The sequence below is a fragment of the Bufo bufo genome, chromosome 11 (assembly GCF_905171765.1).
Source record: "Bufo bufo chromosome 11, aBufBuf1.1, whole genome shotgun sequence".
Lineage (NCBI taxonomy): Eukaryota > Metazoa > Chordata > Amphibia > Anura > Bufonidae > Bufo > Bufo bufo.
In genome coordinates this window covers 78,988,436-79,011,820 of record NC_053399.1, presented here as the reverse complement: position 1 = coordinate 79,011,820, position 23,385 = coordinate 78,988,436, and the positions used below count along the sequence as shown (strand labels likewise).

Below are 23,385 nucleotides of genomic sequence, written 5' to 3'. Positions count from 1 at the left end.
GGGTCCCTACTATCCTCAGGATCAACCTGTGCTAGAAGCAGGGTAAGACAACCTGTTCCTCCTAGACACGGAGGAACAGGAGTCTCACTGGCCAAGCTGCAAGGAAAGGGGAAACATATACAGACATGGATATGGCAGGTGAACTACACCAGTTCCAAACCTACCTGCCACAGCCTCGCTGACTGGAACCCATGCACCAGTACTGCTGTCTAGGGATCGAACGATTATCGGTTTTACCGATATTATCGGCCGATATTCAGTATTTTGACAGTTATCGGCATCTATTTTGCCGATATTCCGATAACGTATTGGGAACACAGATTGCACTACTGTCAGCGCTCTCCGTGTTCCCTCAGCAGCACAGGGGAGAAGGAAGCAGTGTCTCCCTCCCCCCTGTGCTGCTGCCGCTGCAGCCAGTGAGAGGAAGGAGGACAAGAGAAGGGGAGGGGTTATGGCCACTGCGCCACCAATTAAGATAAGTCTCTCATTCATTCATGTACAGGAGGCGGGAGCTGGCTGCAGAATCACATAGCCGGCTCCTGACCTCTATGACAAGTAGCTGCGATCTGCGGTAGTTAACCCCTCAGGTGCCGCGGATCGCAGCTACTGCTCATAGAGGTCGGGAGCCGGCTATGTGATTCTGCAGCCAGCTCCCGCCTCCTGTATGTGAATTAATGAGAGATTTCTCTTCATTGGGGGCACAGTGCGCCCCCCCCCAAGCCCCCCAGTATTAATCATTGGTGGCGCAGTGCGCCCCCCACCCCCACCCCAGTATTAAAAACATTGGTGGCGCAGTGCGCCCCACCCACCCCAGTATAAATCATTGGTGGCAGTGGCCACAGGGTCCCCTCTCCCCTCCTCCTCCGATCGGAGCCCCAGCTGTGTAATCCTGGGGCTCTGATCGGTTATCATGGCAGCCAGGACGCTATTGAAGCCCTGGCTGCCATGATAAGCTCCATGCTGCTGTGTGCACAAAACCCAGAGCAGCAGGGACAGTGTGAGCTCCTATTCACCCTGATAGAGATCTATCAGGGTGAATAGGACAAGGGTTCTAGTCCCTAAGGGGGCTAAAAGTTAGTAAAAAAAAAACAAAACACCAATATTAAGTATAAATGAAAGAAAGATTTAAAAAAATAAAATAAATACACGTTAACAATAAACATATTAATTTTCAGCAGATTTGTGTAGGAATTTATTTTATTTTTTTATTTAAATTACCAGAATATCGGTATAAATTATCGGCTATCGGCCTGAAAGTTCACAAATTATCGGTATGGGCCCTAAACAATCAATATCGGTCGATCCCTACTGCTAAGGACACAGCACACCACAAAACACACAGGTAACCAGAACATCCATAGCTGCAATAAACATAGAAAGGATAACATCAACTTAACATCATGCATCACTTTTATGACCACAAGGGTGGCCCTCACTGGACAGATGGTAAATGAACCAGGAGGATGACTCCAGCATAAACATGGCAGGAGTACCCCTCAGACTTCTGGCTTCCAGCAGGAGCTAAATAGCCCAAGCAGCCACACACACACACACACACCAGGAAAGGAGTTAACCCTTTCATCACCAGAGAAGGCAAGCGTCACTTAAAAGGAGAAGTGCACACAGAACAAACTCCCTAACACCAAACATAAAAAGTAGAGGTGGGACGAATCCGAATTTTTTCGAATCCAAATCCGAATCCGAATCCGAAAAGGTTCTCGAATATATCGAATCTTTCGAATCTCGAATCCTACGAATCCTGTACATAATTATGTGAACGCACGGTGTAAGAAACAAAGTCAGACCGCGTCAGTTTGTCTGAACCTCCACCTCCCAGTCACGGTCGCACCCTATATGACCGCGATGACCCCTGCTATGACCCCTGCTCCTATCACTACAAAACATACAGGGTAATACAGCCACATACCTCTTACATCCAGTGACGTCTCTTGTAGATGTTCTCTTTCCTCATCTTCTCCTTTCAGACCTTCAGACCAGACACCAGTTTTCAGCCATTTTTCATCTCTGCAGCTTGACAAAAAAAAAATAATCTTAGTTTACTACTTTTCCATCATCCTCCCATCTTCTGGACAAATCATCCTAACACCCCCAATACTGTGCCGCTGTGCTCCCCAATACTATACTGCAGAAACTACCCCCTGATAATACTAGTACCACACAGAGCCCCCCATATAAATACCCCTTCTTTGTGGCCTCAGTAGATGCCCCCCACAGTGCCACCCAATAATGTGCCAGTAAGTGTCCCCATAGATGCCCCCCTAATCATGTGCCAGTATCAAGTGCGGAGTGCCTCTCTCCTCCCCCCATGTGCCGGTATGATAGTGCCATCTCCCCCCCAATGTGCCCGTATCATAGTGCCACCTCCCCCCATAATGTGCCCGTATCATAGTGCCATCTCCCCCCATAATGTGCCCGTATCATAGTGCCACCTCCCCCATAATGTGCCCGTATCATAGTGCCATCTCCCCCCTAATGTGCCCGTATCATAGTGCCATCTCCCCCCATAAAGGTGCCCGTATCATAGTGCCATATCCCCCATAATGTGCCCGTATCATAGTGCCATCTCCCCCCATAATGTGCCCGTATCATAGTGCCATCTCCCCCATAATGTGCCCGTATCATAGTGCCATCTCCCCCCATAATGTGCCCGTATCATAGTGCCATCTCCCCCCATAATGTGCCCGTATCATAGTGCCATCTCCCCCCATAATGTGCCCGTATCATAGTGCCATCTCCCCCCATTATGTGCCCGTATCATAGTGCCATCTCCCCCCCATAATGTGCCCGTATCATAGTGCCACCTCCCCCCATAATGTGCCCGTATCATAGTGCCACCTCCCCCCATAATGTGCCCGTATCATAGTGCCATCTCCCCCCATAATGTGCCCGTATCATAGTGCCATCTCCCCCCATAATGTGCCCGTATCATAGTGCCATCTCCCCCCATAATGTGCCAGTAGTATTATAGTGCCTCTCACCTCTCCCCCTGGCATTCACAGACCCCCCCCACCCCATAACGGTGCCATCCACAGACCCCCCCACCCCATAACAGTGCATCCACAGACCCCCCCCACCCCATAACAGTGCCATCCACAGACCCCCCATCCTATAACAGTGCCATCCACCCAGACCCCCCCACCCCATAACAGTGCCATCCACAGACCCCCCCCACCCCCATTACAGTGCATCCACAGACCCCCCCATCCTATAACAGTGCCATCCACACCCCATAACAGTGCCATCCACAGACCCCCCCACCCCATAACAGTGCCATCCACAGACCCCCCCCACCCCATTACAGTGCCATCCACAGACCCCCCCACCGCATAACAGTGCCATCCACAGACCCCCCACCCTTTAACAGTGCCATCCACACCCCATAACAGTGCCATCCACACCCCATAACAGTGCCATCCACAGACCCCCCCACCCCATAACAGTGCCATCCACAGACCCCCCCACCCCATAACAGTGCCATCCACAGACCCACCACCCACCCCTTAACAGTGCCATCCACAGACCCCCCCACCCTATAACAGTGCATCCACAGACACCCCCCCATTGCTGCTCCAGTAGTTATATAATGTATAATTGTGATTAATAATCATGCTGCCCCCTCTGTGTGTAGTATTACATTCAATAAATCTTACTTACAGCCGGCTACTGCTATCATAACAGGCCGGCCGGGCAGACGAGCGGCAGCGTCACTGACTGACGTCACGTGCCTGAGCCGCCTGCTTTATGAATGAAGCGGCGCAAGCAGGTGACGTCAGTCAGTGACGCTGCCGCTCGTCTGCCCGGCCGGCCTGTTATGATAGCAGTAGCCGGCTGTAAGTAAGATTTATTGAATGTAATACTACACACAGAGGGGGCAGCATGATTATTAATCACAATTATACATTATATAACTACTGGAGCGGAGGGGCCGGAGCACAGTGAACGCACCGGCCCCCAGCTCCGCCTCCCGTCCCTCCCACCCAGATTCGTCGGATTCGTTTCAGGCAAATTACGTCTGGATTCGAGTCCACGAATCCCACGAATCCAGCAAGATTCGAGGGATTCGTGGATTCGACGAATCCCCCGTCCCATCTCTAATAAAAAGTGAACACCTAAACTCACACGTTGCCAGAGGCAAACGCATGCCATGACAGCGAGCCGCCTAGCCACCAGCTCCAGCTGCTACACTGCCAACAACCACATGTTGCCAACGGCAACCACACGTGATGCAACATACACAGAGCCCTCACCTGTGGTTGACAACAAAGAACAAACCGCTGACAACTGCATGCGACCAAAGAGTCACGACCATAACCATGGTCGTGACACTATGTGACCAATCGTACACAATGGAAGAGATCTATTCTAGAATATGTCTTGTGGACAGAGGAGAAGAAACTATAATCTCTCTCGTTGGAGTGTTTCAACCTCCATATATCCAGTAATCCTTCTTTTTGCGTTAGGCAGAAAATCTTAGAGGGGTGGGTTGTTTTAGGAGTCGCCGAGGAGTCTAGCTCAGGCCACATAAGTGAGTTGAAATCCCCCATATACAGAAGGGACCCCTTCCTGACTTTCCCCACCCTCGCATAAAGTCTTTTGAAAAATCTAAGTTGGTGCTTATTGGGAGCATATACGGCTACCAGAGTGTATACCCTGTTATTAAGTTCGCAAATTATAATTATGTATCTGCCCCCTTCATCTATATATGAATCTTTTACCTTATACGCTATGGTATCTCGTATTGCTAAAGAGACTCCTCTTTTTTTTGAGTCTGCAGTTGCTGATACTATAACTGGAAATCGCCGGTGTTTGAGTCTATGGAGGTCGCCCGCAAGCAAATGCGTCTCCTGTACACAAAAAAGGTCAGATTAAGTTTTAATGGCTTCACGCCATAGTTGAGATCTCTTAAATGGGCAATTTAGGCCTTTAGCATTAAAGGGATTCTGTCATGAGATTTTACCCCTATAACCTAAACATATGCTCATGTCCGGAGTAATAAGAAGAATCCTAAGCTGGCCTTATTAAACTTCACTGTGGCTGTATTTGCCCAAAAAACTGGTTTTTATAACCTGTCAATCACTTACTTAAGATATTAACGGACCTCCCCTTGGGCACATTAAAGGGGTTATCCCATCATAATGATCACTGTTAAATCAGTTAATGATTTGACAGTGATCATTTTTGTAAATATACTTGATTAACAAATTCCCACCATTTAGGATAAAATTCATTCCCACTTACCTTATTGTTGTGACTCGGTCACCCCTGGTTACGGCCACCGCTCTTCTCCAGAATCCCGATGGTCGCGCTTGCTCAGAAGACTTCTTCTTTTCTCCTGGCCGGGCTGCTCGCTGTCCTGAACGCGCACACTGCCGCGCATGCCGGCTCTGTACTATACTGGCCAGAAATAAGTCACATGGCGCATGCGCAGTCCAGCACGCGGCCCGGCCAGGAGAAGACTTCAATCAAGATGAAGCCCGCCCCCAGCCAGAATCCAGGAAGTGAGGCCAGCTTAGGATTCTTCTTATTAGTCCGGACATGAGCATATGTTTAGGTTATAGGGGTAAAATCTCATGACAGAATCCCTTTAATTGAAGTAATTTTCAGTACCATTGTAATGTATCAGTAGGACCGCTAGATGGCAACCTCCACTCACCCACATCACCAGCGACCTGCGCATTTCCGGGTTTCGAGCAGTGCTATGTTTCTGTAAGGCACTTTCTCCAGCTACAAACCACAAATAAGAACAAACAACAAGTAAAACACTAAATATTAAATCAAAACACTGGGGTTCCATCTCAAGGAACACCTAACGCCTAAATCAGAGGAAGGCGTTACTAAGGGGGAAAATACAAAAAAGTCCCAGGATCGGCCAAACAGGCCTGAGACAATGAGAAGTTATTCCTTAAAGGAAAAAAGAGAACAAATAGCTCAAGAGAAGAGCTTGTATGCTCACGATTAAGTTCAGTCATTTGGAGAGTTTCTTCGCCTAACCGTGGTCCACTCTTCTTCCAAGTGCGTGGGAGAAGCAGGTTTCGACGATATGGCCACACTATGAGACCTAGAAAAGTTCTATTTGGAGATCAGTTGTAGAGCCTCTGACGGAGTTGATACCACCAGCTTGCCTCCCTCTCTAGATATTAGCAATTTAGCTGGAAAGCCCCATCTATACCGAATTCTGTGCTCTCTCAGGATTTTCGTAGCCTCTTGAAATTCCCGGCGTCTGTTAAGAGCAGCTGCAGACAGGTCCGTATATAGAGAAACGGGACGGAATCTTTCTAGCACCGCCGGATTACTGCGCGCAGCCGCCATGAGGTTTTCCTTAATATGGAAGAAAGTAATGCGCGCTATTACATCCCTGGGAATGTCTGCTGGCAGCCTCTTAAGTTTCGGAATCCTGTGCACCCTATCAATAAAGAGCTCAGTTGGGGATGCATCAGGTAACAGGACCTTAAAGAAATCTCTCAGATATTCATGCAACTGATCAGGTTTTACCTCTTCCGAAATTTCACGGAAATGTATATTATTGCGGCGAGACCTATCTTCTAGATCTATGACTTTTGCACGAAGGGCCGCAAGTTCCTCATCTTTTTCATTGGTAGTGTCCACCAGCTCATTATGAGCTTTAGCAAACTCAGACATCTTGTTTTCCAAGTGGGATGTGCGGCTTCCCACTTCTGTAATTTCCTTCTGCAAGGGAGTTACCTTGTACGAAAGTCCACCTGTAAAGAGGCTCTCAGATCACTCATTAATGCTTTAAGAAGCGATTCTGTAACTGTTCTATCTGTACCAGTGTTGCGGATATTAGGATATTGTTGGGGGTACATTGCATTTGTACAATCCCCATATCTGTGATCCAGTGGCACAGCTTGCAGTAGGGATCTCCCATCAGGTGTGGAGACCTGCCCTGAAGAGGTGTCCTGGCCACCGTGTGTTATTGCCACACCAGTCCCCTGTATGCTATGGAAGTGTGGGAGATTCATGTGGCTGTGTACCTGCAGGAGAGCCTGTCCCCCGTTCTGCTTCCTCCTTCCTTTTATAAAAGTTATGTTTTAGGACTGTATTGATCTAGTAACTACTGTGCCAAGGTTGTTCCGCAATTAGAGAAATGAATGGGAAGATCTCTGGATCCATGTGAAGTCCAAGACTAGCTTTGTTAGAAAGATTGTCATGGATTATATGATCTCTGATTTTTATTTTTTACATCATGTATGTACACCTTTCCTGATCAGTTTTAAATAGTGTGTGTTCCATTTCATGTTGGTTTCTAACAGGATGTAATATTTGACTGTACCCTCTGATAATTCTTTGTATGGTCTTCCCAGAAATCTGATAGATGGGGAAAATTATGAAGACGGTGGGAAAGAGAAGATAGTCCTGGATCACTTAACACCAAACGCTGTTGGTCTGCAGAAGGTCCAACATTGCTTTCTGAAAGAGCCACCCAACTGCATGAGAGACTGTCTGTCTCCATCTAGCCACCACCAGCAACCTTCCATGAATAGATCCAATGGACAGTTGTCACCTCGTGGAGGTGATGCCCGTCAGCATCAGAAGAGCTGCCACTGCAACCATCAAGAGCGCAAGTTAAGCTGCACTGCAACACAACTGCCAGGACACGAAGACAGGAAAACCCTGTGCTCTCATCATTCTAGTATTAATACTTCTACGGATGTCTCACAGCAGACCACGGACTGTATCTGGAAGCAGTGGGCAAATGACCGGAGGTCAACACAACCAATGCAGCATCATGTAGTAACTGTCAGGTTAGTACATTTCAAACAGGGGAGTGACATGAAGCTGCTGGGCCCCAGGATAAAACCTGTAACCTACATGTGCCATTTATAGCAGTGGTGTAGAATATACTTTTTGAGATTCTTTGTGGATGTTTTAGACTTCTAGTATGATTTGTATTGTGTTTTGTGTGTGTCTTATATAGTATTTATTACTTGGCAGATGATTTTTTTTATTATTACATCAGTATTACTAAAACTAATATTGCGTTTTATTTATTTTGAAGACATGATAAAGCATTCAGGATGCCAAAAAGGTATGTATGAAGCGTCCACCAATAATTCTGCATAAGAATCTGCATACATTTCTCTATCATAGGTATCCATTACTTCCAGCACAAGCTAGAATTTTATAGCGGGCTTCCTAGCATAAAACACCACAAAAGGCATAATTTTACTTTATATATTCCTAAAGAGAACCTGCTGTTCGGAGCCAAACTAGATCTCCACTGGTTCCCCTTGTAGTCAGTAGGCTCTGGCAGTGAACAGACGTTCCTCTACCAGAACTGCCTGCTGGATTACTTTAGCATTGTATGAAACTAACCTAAGGCCTCTTTCACATCTGCCTTCAGTTCTTCTGATCATTCAGAAAAATAACTGATCTGTTATTTTGAGCACCAGTTATGATCAGTTTGTGTCACTATTGTCTAATTCATCAACGGCTGTGCGACTTAAAAAGTACTAGGCAAAAGAAAGACAGAAGAAAGAAATACACCTGACTAATTTAATGGCCAAAAACGGAGAGCTTGATAGATGTGCCCCAATGCCTTGTAGGACTAGTTCAGCTGAATGTGATATATATATATATAGAAAAAAAACCTCCCAGGCTGTGAGCTGTGCGCTGCCATTGGCCAGCGCTGCAGCCTAGGAGAAGGAGACGACCACAGAACAAGGGCAGACACCGCCTACTATAACTTAGTGAGTGAAGATACCGGAGTACATAACGGGAAAACGGAGCGGCGCCCAGGGGTAATAGTAAGTGCAGCATACTTAGTTCACAATGTTTTTCAAGGTGAAAGGTCCTCTTTAAGTGCAATGAGGGCTGGCCCAAGAAGGAGAGAGAGGGGCTGACAGAGGAAGCGGGAGGAGCAAGGATGCAAACAGTGGCTTGGGCCTACCCTCTGTTCACTTAACTGCTCATTTGCATATGGATTAAAAGTACTTTTTCATTACCTTTCGCTACCAGAACCGTACATGTACGGCGCTGGTGCGGTCTTTAAACATAGTGGGCGCCATAGCCGCAGGGTCTCTGCTGTTTCAAATAGCAGAGGCCTGCGGCTAATGTACGCGACCGGCAATAATGCCGATCGCGGCCTTTACAGCCTTTAGATGCCGTAATCAAGTGTGGCTGGAGCAATAAATAAAAAAAAGATATTGGTAACAAAAGGTGGACATTATGCCGATTGTACAGTGGAGCGTAACGAACGTACCCTGGCTCTTACCTTAATCAGCATGATATAGGACTGCCACATTACAGCCTGTGTTCTCTGAATAACCCTAAAAAGGTTGGTCATTTTTGTTAGAAAGGTTGTCTAATAAGCTTTCTTACATTTCTTGTACCTTCAGCGACCCACTCTAATTTGTGGGAAGCCCAGCAAGATGTCACTGTTTCCTTGCAGTATCACCTTAGAGCAGAGGCATGCTCAACCTGCGGCCCTCCAGCTGTTCTAAAACTATAACTCCCACAATGCCTAGCTGTAGGCTGTTCGGGCATGCTGGGAGTTGTAGTTTTGCAACAGCTGGAGGGCCGCAGGTTGAGCATGTCTGCCTTAGAGGAAAAAGCATTACACATTTCCCATTAAATCAAAGGTTTGCCATGTACTGGCATGTAAGGGTATGCTCACATGGCTAAACTCCACGGCAGAAAAATAAGTAGCTGAAAACGGTTGTTTTTAGTGGAGATTTGTAATTTGGTGGAGGTTTTAGAGGAGTTTTTAAAAGCATTTTAGTATTTGGTTGAGGTTTTGACTTCTGTGACATCCACAATCAAATCTGCTTCCAAGAAGTAACGTCACTTCTCAAGTGTTTTTCAAAGCAGCTACTGAAAAAACTACTACCATTTTAGGGCTCATGAACACAATTTTGAATTTTTTTTTCATTTCTGCAAAAAATATAAACCGGAAATGTGCGTTCCATGTCCGCTCCGCAAAAAAAATAGAACATGTCCTATTATTGTCCGCATTACGGACAAGGATAGGACTGTTCTATTAGGGGCCGGCTGTTCCGTTCCGCAAAATGCAGAATCCATGTTTTGCGGATGTGCAATTCGCAGACCGCAAAACATCCAACGGTTGTGTGCATGAGTCCTTATATTGTGTGCACGAGGCGTTTTTAATGTGGATTTTGCCCGTTTTCCGCTGCTGAATGAGTGGCAGATTTTCGCTGTGTGAACATAGCCTAATGCATGGACGTGCACTTTGTAGCCTCACTTTTCCTAATGAATGATGTAGCCATGTATTTCATTGTACATATCATCTGTTATATAAAGAGGACGTGTCCCCTCTCCTGACATATGACTACTTGCATCCCCTATGTAATAACGAATCTGGAGCATCTATTCTTATAACAGAAGTTTATGAATGGTTGGTAGTCTGCAATGGAGGTACATCTTGGTGTCACCAGTTGGGGATGTGTCAGACTGGGCAGGAAAACCACCACACTTACACACAGAGACTGGTAACGTCCAGTTGGACCGTTATTGCAACTTCATTCATAAACTTCTAGTAGGAATAAGAGAGGAATGGCCCAACTTACAGTCATAGGAATATATGCTCAGAATTTGTATTACATGGGGAATCAGTAGTTACTAATGTCAGGAGAGGGCAGCCCCTCTTTGACAGCCTTGATTGTTAATATTATAGTCATTGTGCTTGGCTTACAGTTACTCTCAGCTGATAACGGACTGGCCTCTGCCCGTCGTGGCCGTCTGTCTGCTTCTTATACTGGTGTGTACGTTGGCAGGCCTTCTGGTTGGACAAATGCCAGACTTTTCCACCCCTTTCATGGTGAGTGTTCTCCAGCTGGAAATTACACATATTAAAATCTTAGTAGAGAAAGGATTTCAGATGGCGACACTATTCACAATGCATTCACCCAGAACACATGGCCTTTATAGGACCAGTTTGACCAGGAAATAAGAGCGGAAATACACTTACATTTTGTTCCATTGGAAATAAAGAGCAACTAGACCGCAGCAGGTCCGCGCGGTTGTGTGCGCACCGTATGACGGATGCGGACTCATTCACTTGAATGAGTCCGCAATCCAGAGGATACGGAGCAGTGCGGAACGGAGGCACGGATCGGAAGCATTACGGAGTGCTTCTGTGGGTTTTCTGCTCATGCCTCCACACTACAAAAATAAGTGAAAAAAAATATATTAAAAATCACCCCCCTTTCCCAATGTTACATATAAAAATATATAAACAATAAAAAACTAAACATATTTGGTATTGCCACGTCAGAAAATGTCTAAACTATTAAAATATTTTTAAAAATTCCTGTACGGTGAGCGGCGTAACGGGAAAAAAATAAATTAACGCACAAGTCGACGTTTTTTGGTCATCTTGTCCCCACAATTTTTTTTATAACAGTGATCAAAAAGATGTGCATAGCCCAAAAATGGTACCAATAAAAAAAATACAGTTCGTTACGCAAAAAACAAGCCCTCATATAGCTCTGTAGACTGTGGAATATAAAAAAGTTATGGCTGTCAGAATATGGTAATGCATAGAAAATTGATTTTTTGTTCAAAGGTTTTTATAAAAAATAAAAAAAAATATACAGGTTTGGTAACGCCGCATTCATATTGAGCTGCAGAATAAGAACGTCAGGTCATTTTTTAAGAGCACAGTGAACGCTGTGCAGAATTCTGTTCTTTTTTCAATTTTGCCACACAAAGAATTTTTTTCTCGTTTTCCAGTACAAGATATTGGTAAATTAAATGGTTTCATTAAAAAATGCATAGTGTCTCGCAAAAAAATAAGCCCTCACATAGCTATGTGAACAGAAAAATAAAAAAGTTATGGCTATTGGAACGTGGGGAGGAAAAATCCAAAATGCAAAAATGGAAATAGGCCTCGACCTAAAGGCCCCTTGCAGACGAGCGTGAGTGGATTAGGTCCGGATGTGTTGCGGATGCGTTTAGTAAAAAATGTGCGATTTCACAAGCAAGTTCATTCAGCTTTGTATGTGATTGCGTTCAGTTTTTACCGTGCGGGTGCAATGCGTTTTTCACACGCGTGATAAAAAACTGAAGGTATACAAACAACATCTCTCAGCAACCATCCATGAAAAATGCATCGCATCCGCACTTGCTTGCGGCTGTGATGCGATTTTCATGCAGCTCCATTCACTTCTATGGGGCCAGCGTTGCGTGAAAATCGCTGAATATAGAACATGCTTCGATTTTCACGCAACGCACAAGTGATGCGTGAAAAACAACGATCATGTACACAGCCCCATTGAAATGAATGGGTCCGGATTCAGTGTGGGCGCAATGTGTTCGCATCACGCATTGCACCTGCGCGGAATACCCGCTCGTGTGAAAGGGGGCCTAAGGGTTCTGTTGACACCATTTTTGGTGTGTACATCCATCATAAATCACCTGACAGGATCTAAGCCAAAAGAGTATTCAAAATTATATGATGACAGACTTATCATTCAGACACAATTTTTATTTAACCCTTAGACGACCCTGCGATTTTCTGTTTTTGTTTTTCACTCCACGCCTTCCCAGAGCCATAACTTTTTTTTTGCAGGACAAGTTGCACTTTCTAATGCTGTTTGGGGGGCTGCAATACGGGCACGGACCTGCTACAGTCAATAGCTAAAGAAATATTTTTAAAAACTTATCATTATGGGAGACTTTAATCTTCCTGATGTAAACTGGAAAACCAAAATAGCTAGTTCTGCCAGGAGTACAGATATTCTAAATTCCCTACTGGGATTATCTCTACAGCAAGTAGTTGAGGAGCCAACCCGGAAGGAGGCCATTTTAGATTTAGTATTCACAAATGGGAATTTGGTATCTGATATTACTGTGGGGGAAAGCTTGGGATCTAGTGATCACCAGTCAGTGTGGTTTACTATAAGTACAGTGACTAAGTCACACCACACAAAAACAAAAGTTTTAGATTTTAGAAAAACTGACTTTTCTAAAATTTGATTAGTGGTATACGAGTCCCTATCAGATTGGAACAGTTTTAATGGAGTCCAGGAGAAATGTGACTACTTAAAAGTGGCACTATTGAAGGCAACAGAAAATTGCATTAGGCATGTCAGTAAAAGCAAAAAAAGGAAGAGACCACTGTGGTACTCAGCAGAAGTGGCCAAAATCAGTAAAAACAAAAAGATAGCATTTAGTAATTATAAAAATAAAAAAAACGAGGATGACAGGCAAATTTATAAGATTAGGCAGAGAGAGGCCAAACAAGTTATAAGAGCTTCTAAAGCACAGGCAGAAAAGAAATTAGCTCAGTCAGGGAAAAAAGGCGATAAGGCATTGTTCAGATACATAAATGAAAAAAGGAAACTAAAACAAGGAATTACAAAATTAAAAACAAAAGAAGGAAGGTATAAGGAAGAAGATAAAGAACTAGCTGACTGCCTCAATGAATACTTCTGTTCAGTTATTACAAAGGAAAATGAAGGAAAAGGACCTCAGTTAGGAAGGAAGACTAATGAATCTTTTGATGCATGTGTCTTTACAGAGGAAGAGGTTCTAAGTCAGCTGTCTAAAATGAATACAAATAAGTCACAGGGGCCTGATGGGATACACCCAAAGCTATTAGAAGAGCTCAGCGGTGAACTATCAAAACCATTAACAGATTTATTTAACCAATCACAGGTAACAGGAGTCGTCCCAGACGATTGGAAATTAGCAAATGTTGTGCCCATTCACAAGAAAGGTAGTAGGGAGGAATCGGGCAACTATAGGCCACCTGCTGCTGAATGACAGTTTTTTTCCATATGAATCAGCAGCAGGTGGGCAGGGGAGTGGCTATAGCTCTGAATTAAATATACGCTGGACTCACTGACATCACGCCGGACTCAAATTAGCTCATTAGCATGCGGCATGCGGCATCTTTGTGTGTATATTATGAGGTAACCATCTGTCACACCAGCAAGTGAATACATCTAAGGCACTTTTTAGTAGTTAATGATTGTATATAATTAGTTAGATTATAATCAAATATCCACATGACAGGTTCTCTTTAAGGAGAGGATTGTGGAACATCTAAAATCTCATGGATTGAAAGATAAAAAACAGCATGGGTTTACTTCAGGGAGATCATGTCAAACTAATCTTATTGATTTTTTTGATTGGGTGACTAAAACAATAGATGGAGGAGGTGCAGTAGACATCGCTTATCTAGACTTTAGTAAGGCTTCTGATACTGTCCCACATAGAAGGCTTACCAATAAATTGCAGTCTTTGGGCTTGGACTCCCATATTGTTGAATGGATTAGGCAGTGGCTGAGGGACAGACAACAGAGGGTTGTAGTCAATGGAGTATATTCAGACCATGGTCTTGTTACCAGTAAGGTACCTCAGGGATCTGTTCTGGGACCCATATTGTTTAATATCTTTATCAAAGAAATTGCAGAAGGCCTCGATGGTAAGGTGTGTCTTTTTGCTGATGAGACAAAGATTTGTAACAGGGTTGATGTTCCTGGAGGGATACACCAAATGGAAAAGGATTTAGGAAAACTAGAGGAATGGTCAAAAATCTGGCAACTAAAATTTCATGTTGATAAGTGCAAGATAATGCACCTGGGGCGTAAAAACCCAAGAGCAGAATATAAAATCAGTGATACAGTCCTAACCTCAGTATCTGAGGAAAGGGATTTAGGGGTCATTATTTCAGAAGACTTAAAGGTAGGCAGACAATGTCATAGAGCAGCAGGGAATGCTAGCAGAATGCTTGGGTGTATAGGGAGAGGAATTACCAGTAGAAAGAGGGAGGTGCTCATGTCGCTCTACAGAGCACTAGTGAGACCTCATTTGGAGTATTGTGCGCAGTACTGGAGGCCATATCTCCAGAAGGATATTGATACTTTGGAGAGAGTTCAGAGAAGAGCTACTAAACTAGTACATGGATTGCAGGATAAAACTTACCAGGAAAGGTTAAAGGACCTTAACATGTATAGCTTGGAAGAAAGACGAGACAGAGGGGATATGATAGAAACTTTTAAATACATAAAGGGAATCAACAAGGTAAAAGAGGACAGAATATTTAAAAGAAGAAAAACTGCTACAAGAGGACATCGTTTTAAATTAGAGGGGGAAAGGTTTTAAAAGTAATATCAGGAAGTATTACTTTACTGAGAGAGTAGTGGATGCATGGAATAGCCTTCCTGCAGAAGTGGTAGCTGAAAATACAGTGAAGGAGTTTAAGCATGCATGGGATAGGCATAAGGCCATCCTTCATATAAGATAGGGCCGGGGGCTATTCATAGTATTCAGTATATTGGGCAGACTGGATGGGCCAAATGGTTCTTATCTGCCGACACATTCTATGGTTTCTATGTTTCTTAACAAAAAAACTCTAACCCCCATAACTTTTTTATTTTTCTCTACAGACCTGTGTAAGGTCTCATTTTTTTCAAGGATACCATTTTGGTGTGTGTGTAACTTTTTGATCACTTTTTATTCAATATGTTGGGAGCTGAAGCGACGGAAAAAAACCAGCACATTTGCCATTTAGATTTTTTTTTTCCATTATGCTATACGATGTATGGGATAAATGATTTTAGAATTTAATAGTATGGGTGTTTTTGGATGTCATTTTTTTAAAAATTTTTATTTAAACCCTCTGTCGGATCTCAAAACCGGAATTAACAATTACAATTACATGATTTCAACCTAATAAACTCGCTATTATGCAGATGAAAAATGCTAATCACAGAAATCACATCCAAAATGTTATTTCCCCAATGTTTATCTTTTATTTGGCACTTTCCAGGGATTTGAGCCCAGAAATACGGATATTGGAAGGAAACTGACAACCTGGAAAAATATACAGAGCAGTACTGTCTACAGGAAGGTTTTACCTGTCTATCCGCCTGGTGAGAAAACCAGGTAGGATCCATTTTATTAATGCTCATGGTATATGTAGATCAGGCCTTAGGCTTCATACACAAGGCCGTTGCCCGGTCATGTCCGTATTGTGGCCCGCAAACAGTGGATCTGCAATATACGGGCCCTGGCCGCGCGCTCAGCGCATCATGGTCGCGGACCCATTTACTTGAATGGGGCCAAAATTCAGAAGGAGCAGAACGGAGGCACGGAACCTCACGGAAGCATCACGGAGCACTTCCGTGGGGTTTCTCTCCAAAAGAATAGAACTTGTTCTATTTTTTTGCGGTGTAGATGGATCACGGACCCATTCAAGTTTGGGTCTGGATCTGTCAGCGGCAGCCACACTGATAGTGCCCGTGCAAATGGCGGTCCCCAATGCACGGAACAGCCAGACAAAGGCCGTGTGCATGAGGCCTAAGCCAGTTGTCCTTTACACCAGTTTGACAAATCTCCCCCAATATGTCTACATAGCGTTCAGTTATATGTATTTTTTTTCAGCTTGGATGACTTTGATTTCAGCAGAAGAAATGAGAAACTGTTTCAAATAACCAAAAGGGACGCTCGTCATCGCAGAATGGTGGAACAAAAAGATGGAGTAGACGGCTTCTTCTGTGGACCACCGTGTAAGTGTGAAGACTTATTATAATTCAACGTCAATCTTAAATATTGGGGTTACATGCAAAGACATAAAAATAAGCCACATAAATAATATAAATCTATTTTAGACTAGTTTCACACTAGCGTTTACAGATCCGGTCGGGAACAGCCTGTCGGATCTGTCTCTGCTGGAATGCTGTCAGGCCCCATTAACTATAATGGGGTCTGGCGGTGATCCATCAAATGTGCCAAAAATCGGCTGGACAAATGCCGCTGCAGGGTTTCTGTCCGTCCGATTACCAGCATTCCACGCCGGAACAGCCTGCCAGGAGTTTTTAATGGCACCATTTTGGGGTACACACAACTTACTGATTAACTTCTATTAACCCTTTCTAGGGGGGGATGGAAAAACATGAATATCTCTATTTAATTTTTAGTCTTAGTTGGGATTATCTCCTCTTCTACTGGAGGTGAAAACTTGGTCAGGACTCTACCCTCTAAAGGAACAACTTTTAGCAAATGAGGCACTGGAAATAAATGTCCCAAGGGTCACTGAAAAGGGTTTAGGCAGAAACCCTTCTGTCCTGTGTGGTGGGCTGGATTGATCTTTGCTATGGGGCCCTTACTTCTCTATGTACGCCACTGACCGTGGAATCTAAGGAGTTAAACGGCCCAGATCCGCACTTCTGGGGGTCTGGGCCATTATAGCAGGACCCTGGTTTTCATGTGAGAGTGAAGCCCCAGCTCTCCACTGCACAGGAGACCTGTAAAAAGGTGGCGGCTCAGCGTGAGGCCCCTTAGTGCCCGGCGTAAAAAGGCGTATTGGTGGTCACTAAGGGGTTTAATGACCTATTTACTGATAGTTCAGTTTGTGACAAGTTTATCACAACAAGAGTATTCTTAACATCTACTGTTTTTTCTATGATTGTTTGGTATTGAAAAAAATATATATACATTTGAAAAAAAAATCTGAAAAATGTCTTTCCTTTTCCAGCTAAGAGTTATTCACAACTTGTATTCATGTCCAAAACCGCAGGAAGTTTATGGAACCTGCAAGCAATCCAGTCCATGTGCCGTATAGAAAAAGAGAAGGTCAGTGCCATATACCCATTTTAAAGCACACTATCTACCTTAACCCCTTAGTCAGGGGTGCACCACGAACGAGGCCAAGTGAGGCAAATGCCTCAGGCTGTCACGATAGGTAGGTAAGTGGGGAAATAACCAAACACGGGAAAACAAACAGAACAAACAACTAGACCCAAAAGCTAGGGAGAAAAGGGTCACCTCCTAGCGATCCCTAAAAGCTTTCCCTAAACTTCTGTGCCCATGTGCATACCCTTAGGGTGGATATGCACATGCCCTCGTGCTTAAACCTAAACACCCTGGGCAAACCCTAAGCAGCAGGGAAAAGGGAAGAGGCAACCTGCTTCTTCAAACCAGGAGGAAGCAAGCGTCTCCCTAGAGGCCTAGATAAAACACACAAAGGGAAATAAAGGAGAGGACTTATCTTGAGCAGAGCTGGAGCTCCCAGGAAAGAACTATAACCCGCACAGGCCACTGGGGGAAGGAGGGATAAATAGCCTCACTAACAATGAAACCCAGTACACCTGAGGGAAGGTGGATCCAGCTCAAACCCAAATCAAAACAAACAGAAGTCAGACATGTGCAGCCAGTCTGACAGACCTCCGCACATTCACAGGGCAAGGCGTGACACAGGCAGAACCAGGTAGGGACAAGAGAGGGGCAGCAGAAGGGCCATGGTCTGAAGGGAAGGGGTTAGGTTAGGAAATTGCCATTGGGGAATTGGGGAGCCATTTCGGTTTTCGCCTCAGGCAGCAGAAAGGCTAGGTGCACCCCTGCCGTTAGTGACTGACCTGTTTTCTGCCATAGTGGGAAGGCTATACTTTTTTCATTGTCATATTCCAATAGCTATAACTTTATTTTTCTTTCAATGTAGCTGTATGAGGTCTTGTTTTTTTGCAGGAAAGTTGTAGTTTTTCATGGCACCATAACTCATTGATTAACTTTTATTAAAGCTTTTGGGGGAGGGGGGATGAAAATGAACAGCACTGATGTTCACTTTGCAGCATTGATAAGATACATTTATTCTCTAGGTTGCCATATCCCAAGACCCATAACTTTTTCATTTTTTTTTATACAAAGCTGTATGAGGGCTTCATTTTTGAGTAATGAAACTGTTAGGCAATCTATTAGGCCATGCCAGAGTTACCCCGGCTGCCGTGTAAAGACATCGGCACAGTGTGAGCACTTTCACGGGGTGCCGACGAGTGACAGAGGGAGCCCCTCCCTATGAAACTACTTAGATGCAGCGATCGCTATTCACTGCAGCATGTAAGAGCTAGGTTAGGAGGTTCTTCTGATCCTGGCCTTTAGAGCAGGTCCGAAATGTCACTAGACAGGGCTAAACCTGCACCTGTGACAAGACGTTGTGCAAGTTTAAAGTCAGTTAGTGACCACCATAAAGACAAATATGGGCACTCACTAATGGGTTGAAGGAATTCAAAATAAAATATTTCCTTATCTTTAGGAAAAACCTCTTTAAAGTTGACCAGTGTGAAGGTATTACTGCTGCTACAAGTGAAGTTGACCTTTCCTTTAAGAGACAGTAAGAATAGCCTCAGATGCTATAATTGAGGAAGAGTCACAGTTGCCACCCCCAATACAGTGTGAGGATGGATAGCTCCTGTGGACTTAGGCAAACCTTTAAAAAGAGGTTGTCCGGTTTCATGATATTGATGAGGTATCCTCAGGATAAGTCATTGATGCACATTGGCCCGGGTCCCATTCCTAGCACTCCCACTGATCAGCTGTTTAAAGGAGCCATGGCACTTGTAGGAGCGCTGTGTCCTCCTACCTGTTTACCTGCAAAGTTAACTCCAACAGGGAGCACAACTGGGTCCAAGAGATGCAGAAACGTTGTGCCACCATCATCAGCGTGAGTGAAACTGTTTACTGTAAGTAACATCTTCTGAAAAGGCCAAACACATGATGATCACAAGGTACAGTGTATGTCCTGAGCTATTCTTATATTAACAGTGGTAGTAGTGAGGCAACTGTGAATTATTTTAGCATTACTGTTAAAAAAAAAAAAGTATAGGTTCCTTTAAATAGAGGAGTCACTAACATATCCATGGGATTCTTACTTTTTTTTGTTTCTCTCCTTTTTCTCTACAGATTCGTTCACATCCTACCTTCTCAGAGCTGTGTGAACGCAGTGACAACAAGGAGTGCTGTCCTAGCTGGTCTCTTGGAAATTACATATCTGTATTGTACAACCGGTCTTCTTGCCTGGAAATCACACAGAGCGACATTTCCCACACATTGGTTCTTCTGCGTTCCTGCGCACCAGATTACCACAGAGGAGCTCTCACCCCCTCCTGCACGGGTTTACATTCAGAGAGAGAAAAGCATTCCCAGTGTGCCAAAGTGCCTGAAAAGTGCACGCGATCCAGCGCAGTTTATCAGCTGCTCCATTTTCTAGTTGACAGGGACTTTTTAAGCCCCCAAACTACAGATTACCAGGTCCCATCTCTGAAATACAGCTTGTTGTTTTTACCAGCCAAAAAAGGTTCATCAATGATGGACATTTATGTGGACAACTTAGAGTCCTGGGATCTCATTGATAATTTCACAGCAATCACTGGAATGGACTTGGGGCTAAAGCAGAAACTTTTCCAGCACTACCTGGTTTTGGATACTGTGTATCCTGTCCTGGCAATATTGGCTATTTTTCTAAGTATGTCTTTTTATCTACATTCCTTTTTTATTACTTTTATGGTCCTGACGTCAGTTGTTGGCTCACTGATGATTTCCTTCTTTTTGTACAAGCTGGTCTTTCGAATTACTTTTTTTCCTTTTGTTAACCTCTTTGCAGTTATCATCCTCAGTAGTATTTGTGCTAATCATACTTTTGTCTTCTTCGACCTGTGGAATCTCAGCAAAATCCAACACTCGGCAACTGGCATGCAACAATGGGTAAAACAAACTATGCACCATTTTATATATCTTATGTTAGTATCTTGTTTGACCACCGGAGCTGCTTTCTATGCCAGTTACCTGAGTAGCATTACCTCAATCCGTTGCTTTTCCATTTACATGGGAACATCTATACTGGTCAACATGACATTCATGATTACGTGGCTGCCTGCCACCATGGTCCTTTATGAGAGATATATTAGTGTCAACTGCACTTATAAATCTGAGGATTACTGGACCAGCAATGGACATAAAAGAGCTTTTTATAATTTTTACCAAAAACTTAAGAGTGTACATGGCACCTTGTCTGAAACATCTAAACTACTTTTTGAGAAGCTCCTTCCATGTGGAGTGATAAAGTTCCGGTACATCTGGATTTGTTGGTTTGCTGCACTGGCTGCAGGTGGATCATATATTGCTTGTGTGAACCCAAAACTGCAATTGCCATCTTCAGACGTGTCTTCAGTTCAGGTGTTTCGGCTGAGCCATCCATTTGAGAGATATGAGGCCGAATACTGCCACCAGTTTATGTTTGAACGTCAAGAACATGGAGAAGGTCAACGTATGCCAATTACACTTATATGGGGTATTATGCCTGTGGATAATGGAGACCATCTTAATCCAGAGATGAATGGGACTCTTATCAAGGATACTACTTTTAGCTTCAAAAGTGCTGATGATCAGAGATGGCTTATGGAACTTTGTCAAAAGGTGAAAAACCAAAGTTTTTACTTTTCTGATCCGGATAAAAAGTCAAACATCTGCTTCATGGAAGACTTCCACAGGTGGATGGAAAGCCGACAGTGTTCACAGACTGATCAAAACCATAACCTATGCTGTAACCAATTTTCATTTCCTTACTCAAGTGATTTACTTCTCCACTGCATAAAAATGATGGTAACAGAACAAGGAAGCAGCGGTCCTGAGGCCTATGATATTGGACCCAGATTTGATGCTGAAGGTAACCTGACCGCTTTGGTTCTGGAGTTCCAGACGACATATCACTACAGTTTCAATTATAGCAAAACCAGGAAATTCTACAATACCTTAAATAAATGGCTGACCAATGAATTGAAGAACGCTCCTCAGGGACTGCAGAATGGCTGGTTTACCAGCAACCTCTCTCTGTTTAGCCTCCAGCACACTCTGAACTCTGAGATCATGATGATAATAGGCTTTGCCGTAGCAATTTCATTCGTAGTTCTACTGCTTACTACGTGGAATGTCTTGCTCAGTTTATTTTCCGTTGCGGCAATAGGAGGCTCGGTTTTGGTCACTGTCGGCCTCTTAGTTCTTTTGGAGTGGCAATTAAATGTGGTAGAATCCCTGTTTGTTTCTGCAGCTGTTGGTCTATCTGTTGATTTCACAGTAAATTATTATATTTCCTATCATTTGTGCCCCCATTCTGACCGCCTCAGTCGTGTAGCATTCTCTTTAAAGCAAATGAGTTGTGCCACAGCAATGGGAGCTAGTACTATGTTTTCTGCCGGGGTAATATTGTTACCCACAACGGTGTTGGCATACAGAAAACTGGGAATTTTTATAGTGATGATTAAATGCATTAGCTGTGGTTTTGCCACCTTCTTTTTCCAGACACTTTGTTGCTTCTTTGGCCCAGAAAAGAACTGTGGACAAATACTGTGGCCTTGTACCAATGTCTTAAAGGACTGTCCTAATGACTCAAGGTTAAATGGTACATTTGCTTGTGGTGGGAATGAGAAACAGAGCAGGCTAAGGAAAGTTCAAGAATCAAACACAGAAAATGAACAATATGAACTTCAGCCTCTGGCCAGGAACTTAAGTGATAGTTTTGATAACAGTACTATAACTAGTAAGCTCTCCAAACGCCCATCAATTGTATCTGATGATATGCAGTTATCCGACAATAAGTGCTACAGAATAGGATCTCAACACATTCAGAAAGAAGAAGCTCAAGATTTTCAGGGTAATAAAATTGGAAAAAAAGGTTTTAATCAATACCCTGCTTTGCAAACCTCTTCTCCTTACAGGCAAAGTAGCTTTGAAGATAAGACGAAGGAGTCTGAAGAATCATGTAGTCAGTGCATTTACCAACGGATGAACAGCAAGACTTGGAATGGATCTGTGGTGGATCATGTCCATGTACATAATACACATTCTCAAAAGCAATGTAGTGACTTAGAAGGCCCTACAAGCTCCAGTCCTGTGCATTATTCCCCAGAGAGAAACGTCCATATGTTTGAATACTCCAGGTGCCTCTGTTCAATGGGTAGTTCCTTTGATGCCCTTGACTCAAATGAAACTTGTCTTAGTGATATTGACCAGAGTTCTAAACAGGCTGACTCAACAAGCTGCTCGCCCGATCTTCTTGATGTACCCGATTCCCCCTGTCACAGTGAAAGGGGTCACTTGAATGGGAAAAGAGAAACATTAAGACTGGCTCTGAGGGAAACAGTCTTTGACTCCCCTATGCCTTCAAACCAAACTAATATGTTATGGAAAATGCAGTCCAACCAAGATAGTGACCCCCCGGTTGTTCTACCTAACAGCAAACCAGATATGCCCGATGTCTGGATTAAGAGGACTAATGATCATAGTTCTGGCCGTGTTAGCTAAAATGGTCATATACTGTGTAGAGAGGAATTTAAAGTGTTTTTAATTGTCCAATGTCCTGTGGATACTGGTAAGAATAGACTTTTGTGTTACCTACATCAAAGCTATCTCTTCTCTCGATCTTTCGGTTTTGCTTAAATAAGTCATTTCGAGGCCATTTACCTTAAAAAAGTGGAATATCCGTGAATCAGATGCAAAAATGGTGATTCTCAATGATAGGTGTCACCAGCAAATATGTACAAAGGGGAGATAGAGGAGGCCTTGTACCAGGTGTGAAGGGGACAGAAGATGTATTATCATCTTGCAAAT

At 43.8% G+C, this 23,385-nt stretch overlaps 1 protein-coding gene across 1 annotated transcript; it reads left to right on the top strand.

Annotated features, from left to right (window-relative positions):
* Positions 1–6,980: 6,980 nt before the first annotated feature.
* Positions 6,981–23,157, top strand: DISP2 (dispatched RND transporter family member 2). Its single transcript, XM_040411010.1, has 8 exons — positions 6,981–7,078; positions 7,344–7,784; positions 8,039–8,068; positions 10,693–10,816; positions 15,776–15,891; positions 16,390–16,514; positions 17,483–17,580; positions 19,684–23,157. Exons 1-8 carry the CDS (start codon positions 6,981–6,983, stop codon positions 23,077–23,079), a joined length of 4,428 nt encoding a protein of 1,475 aa, XP_040266944.1. The 3' UTR covers positions 23,080–23,157.
* The last annotated feature ends 228 nt before the right edge of the window (positions 23,158–23,385 follow it).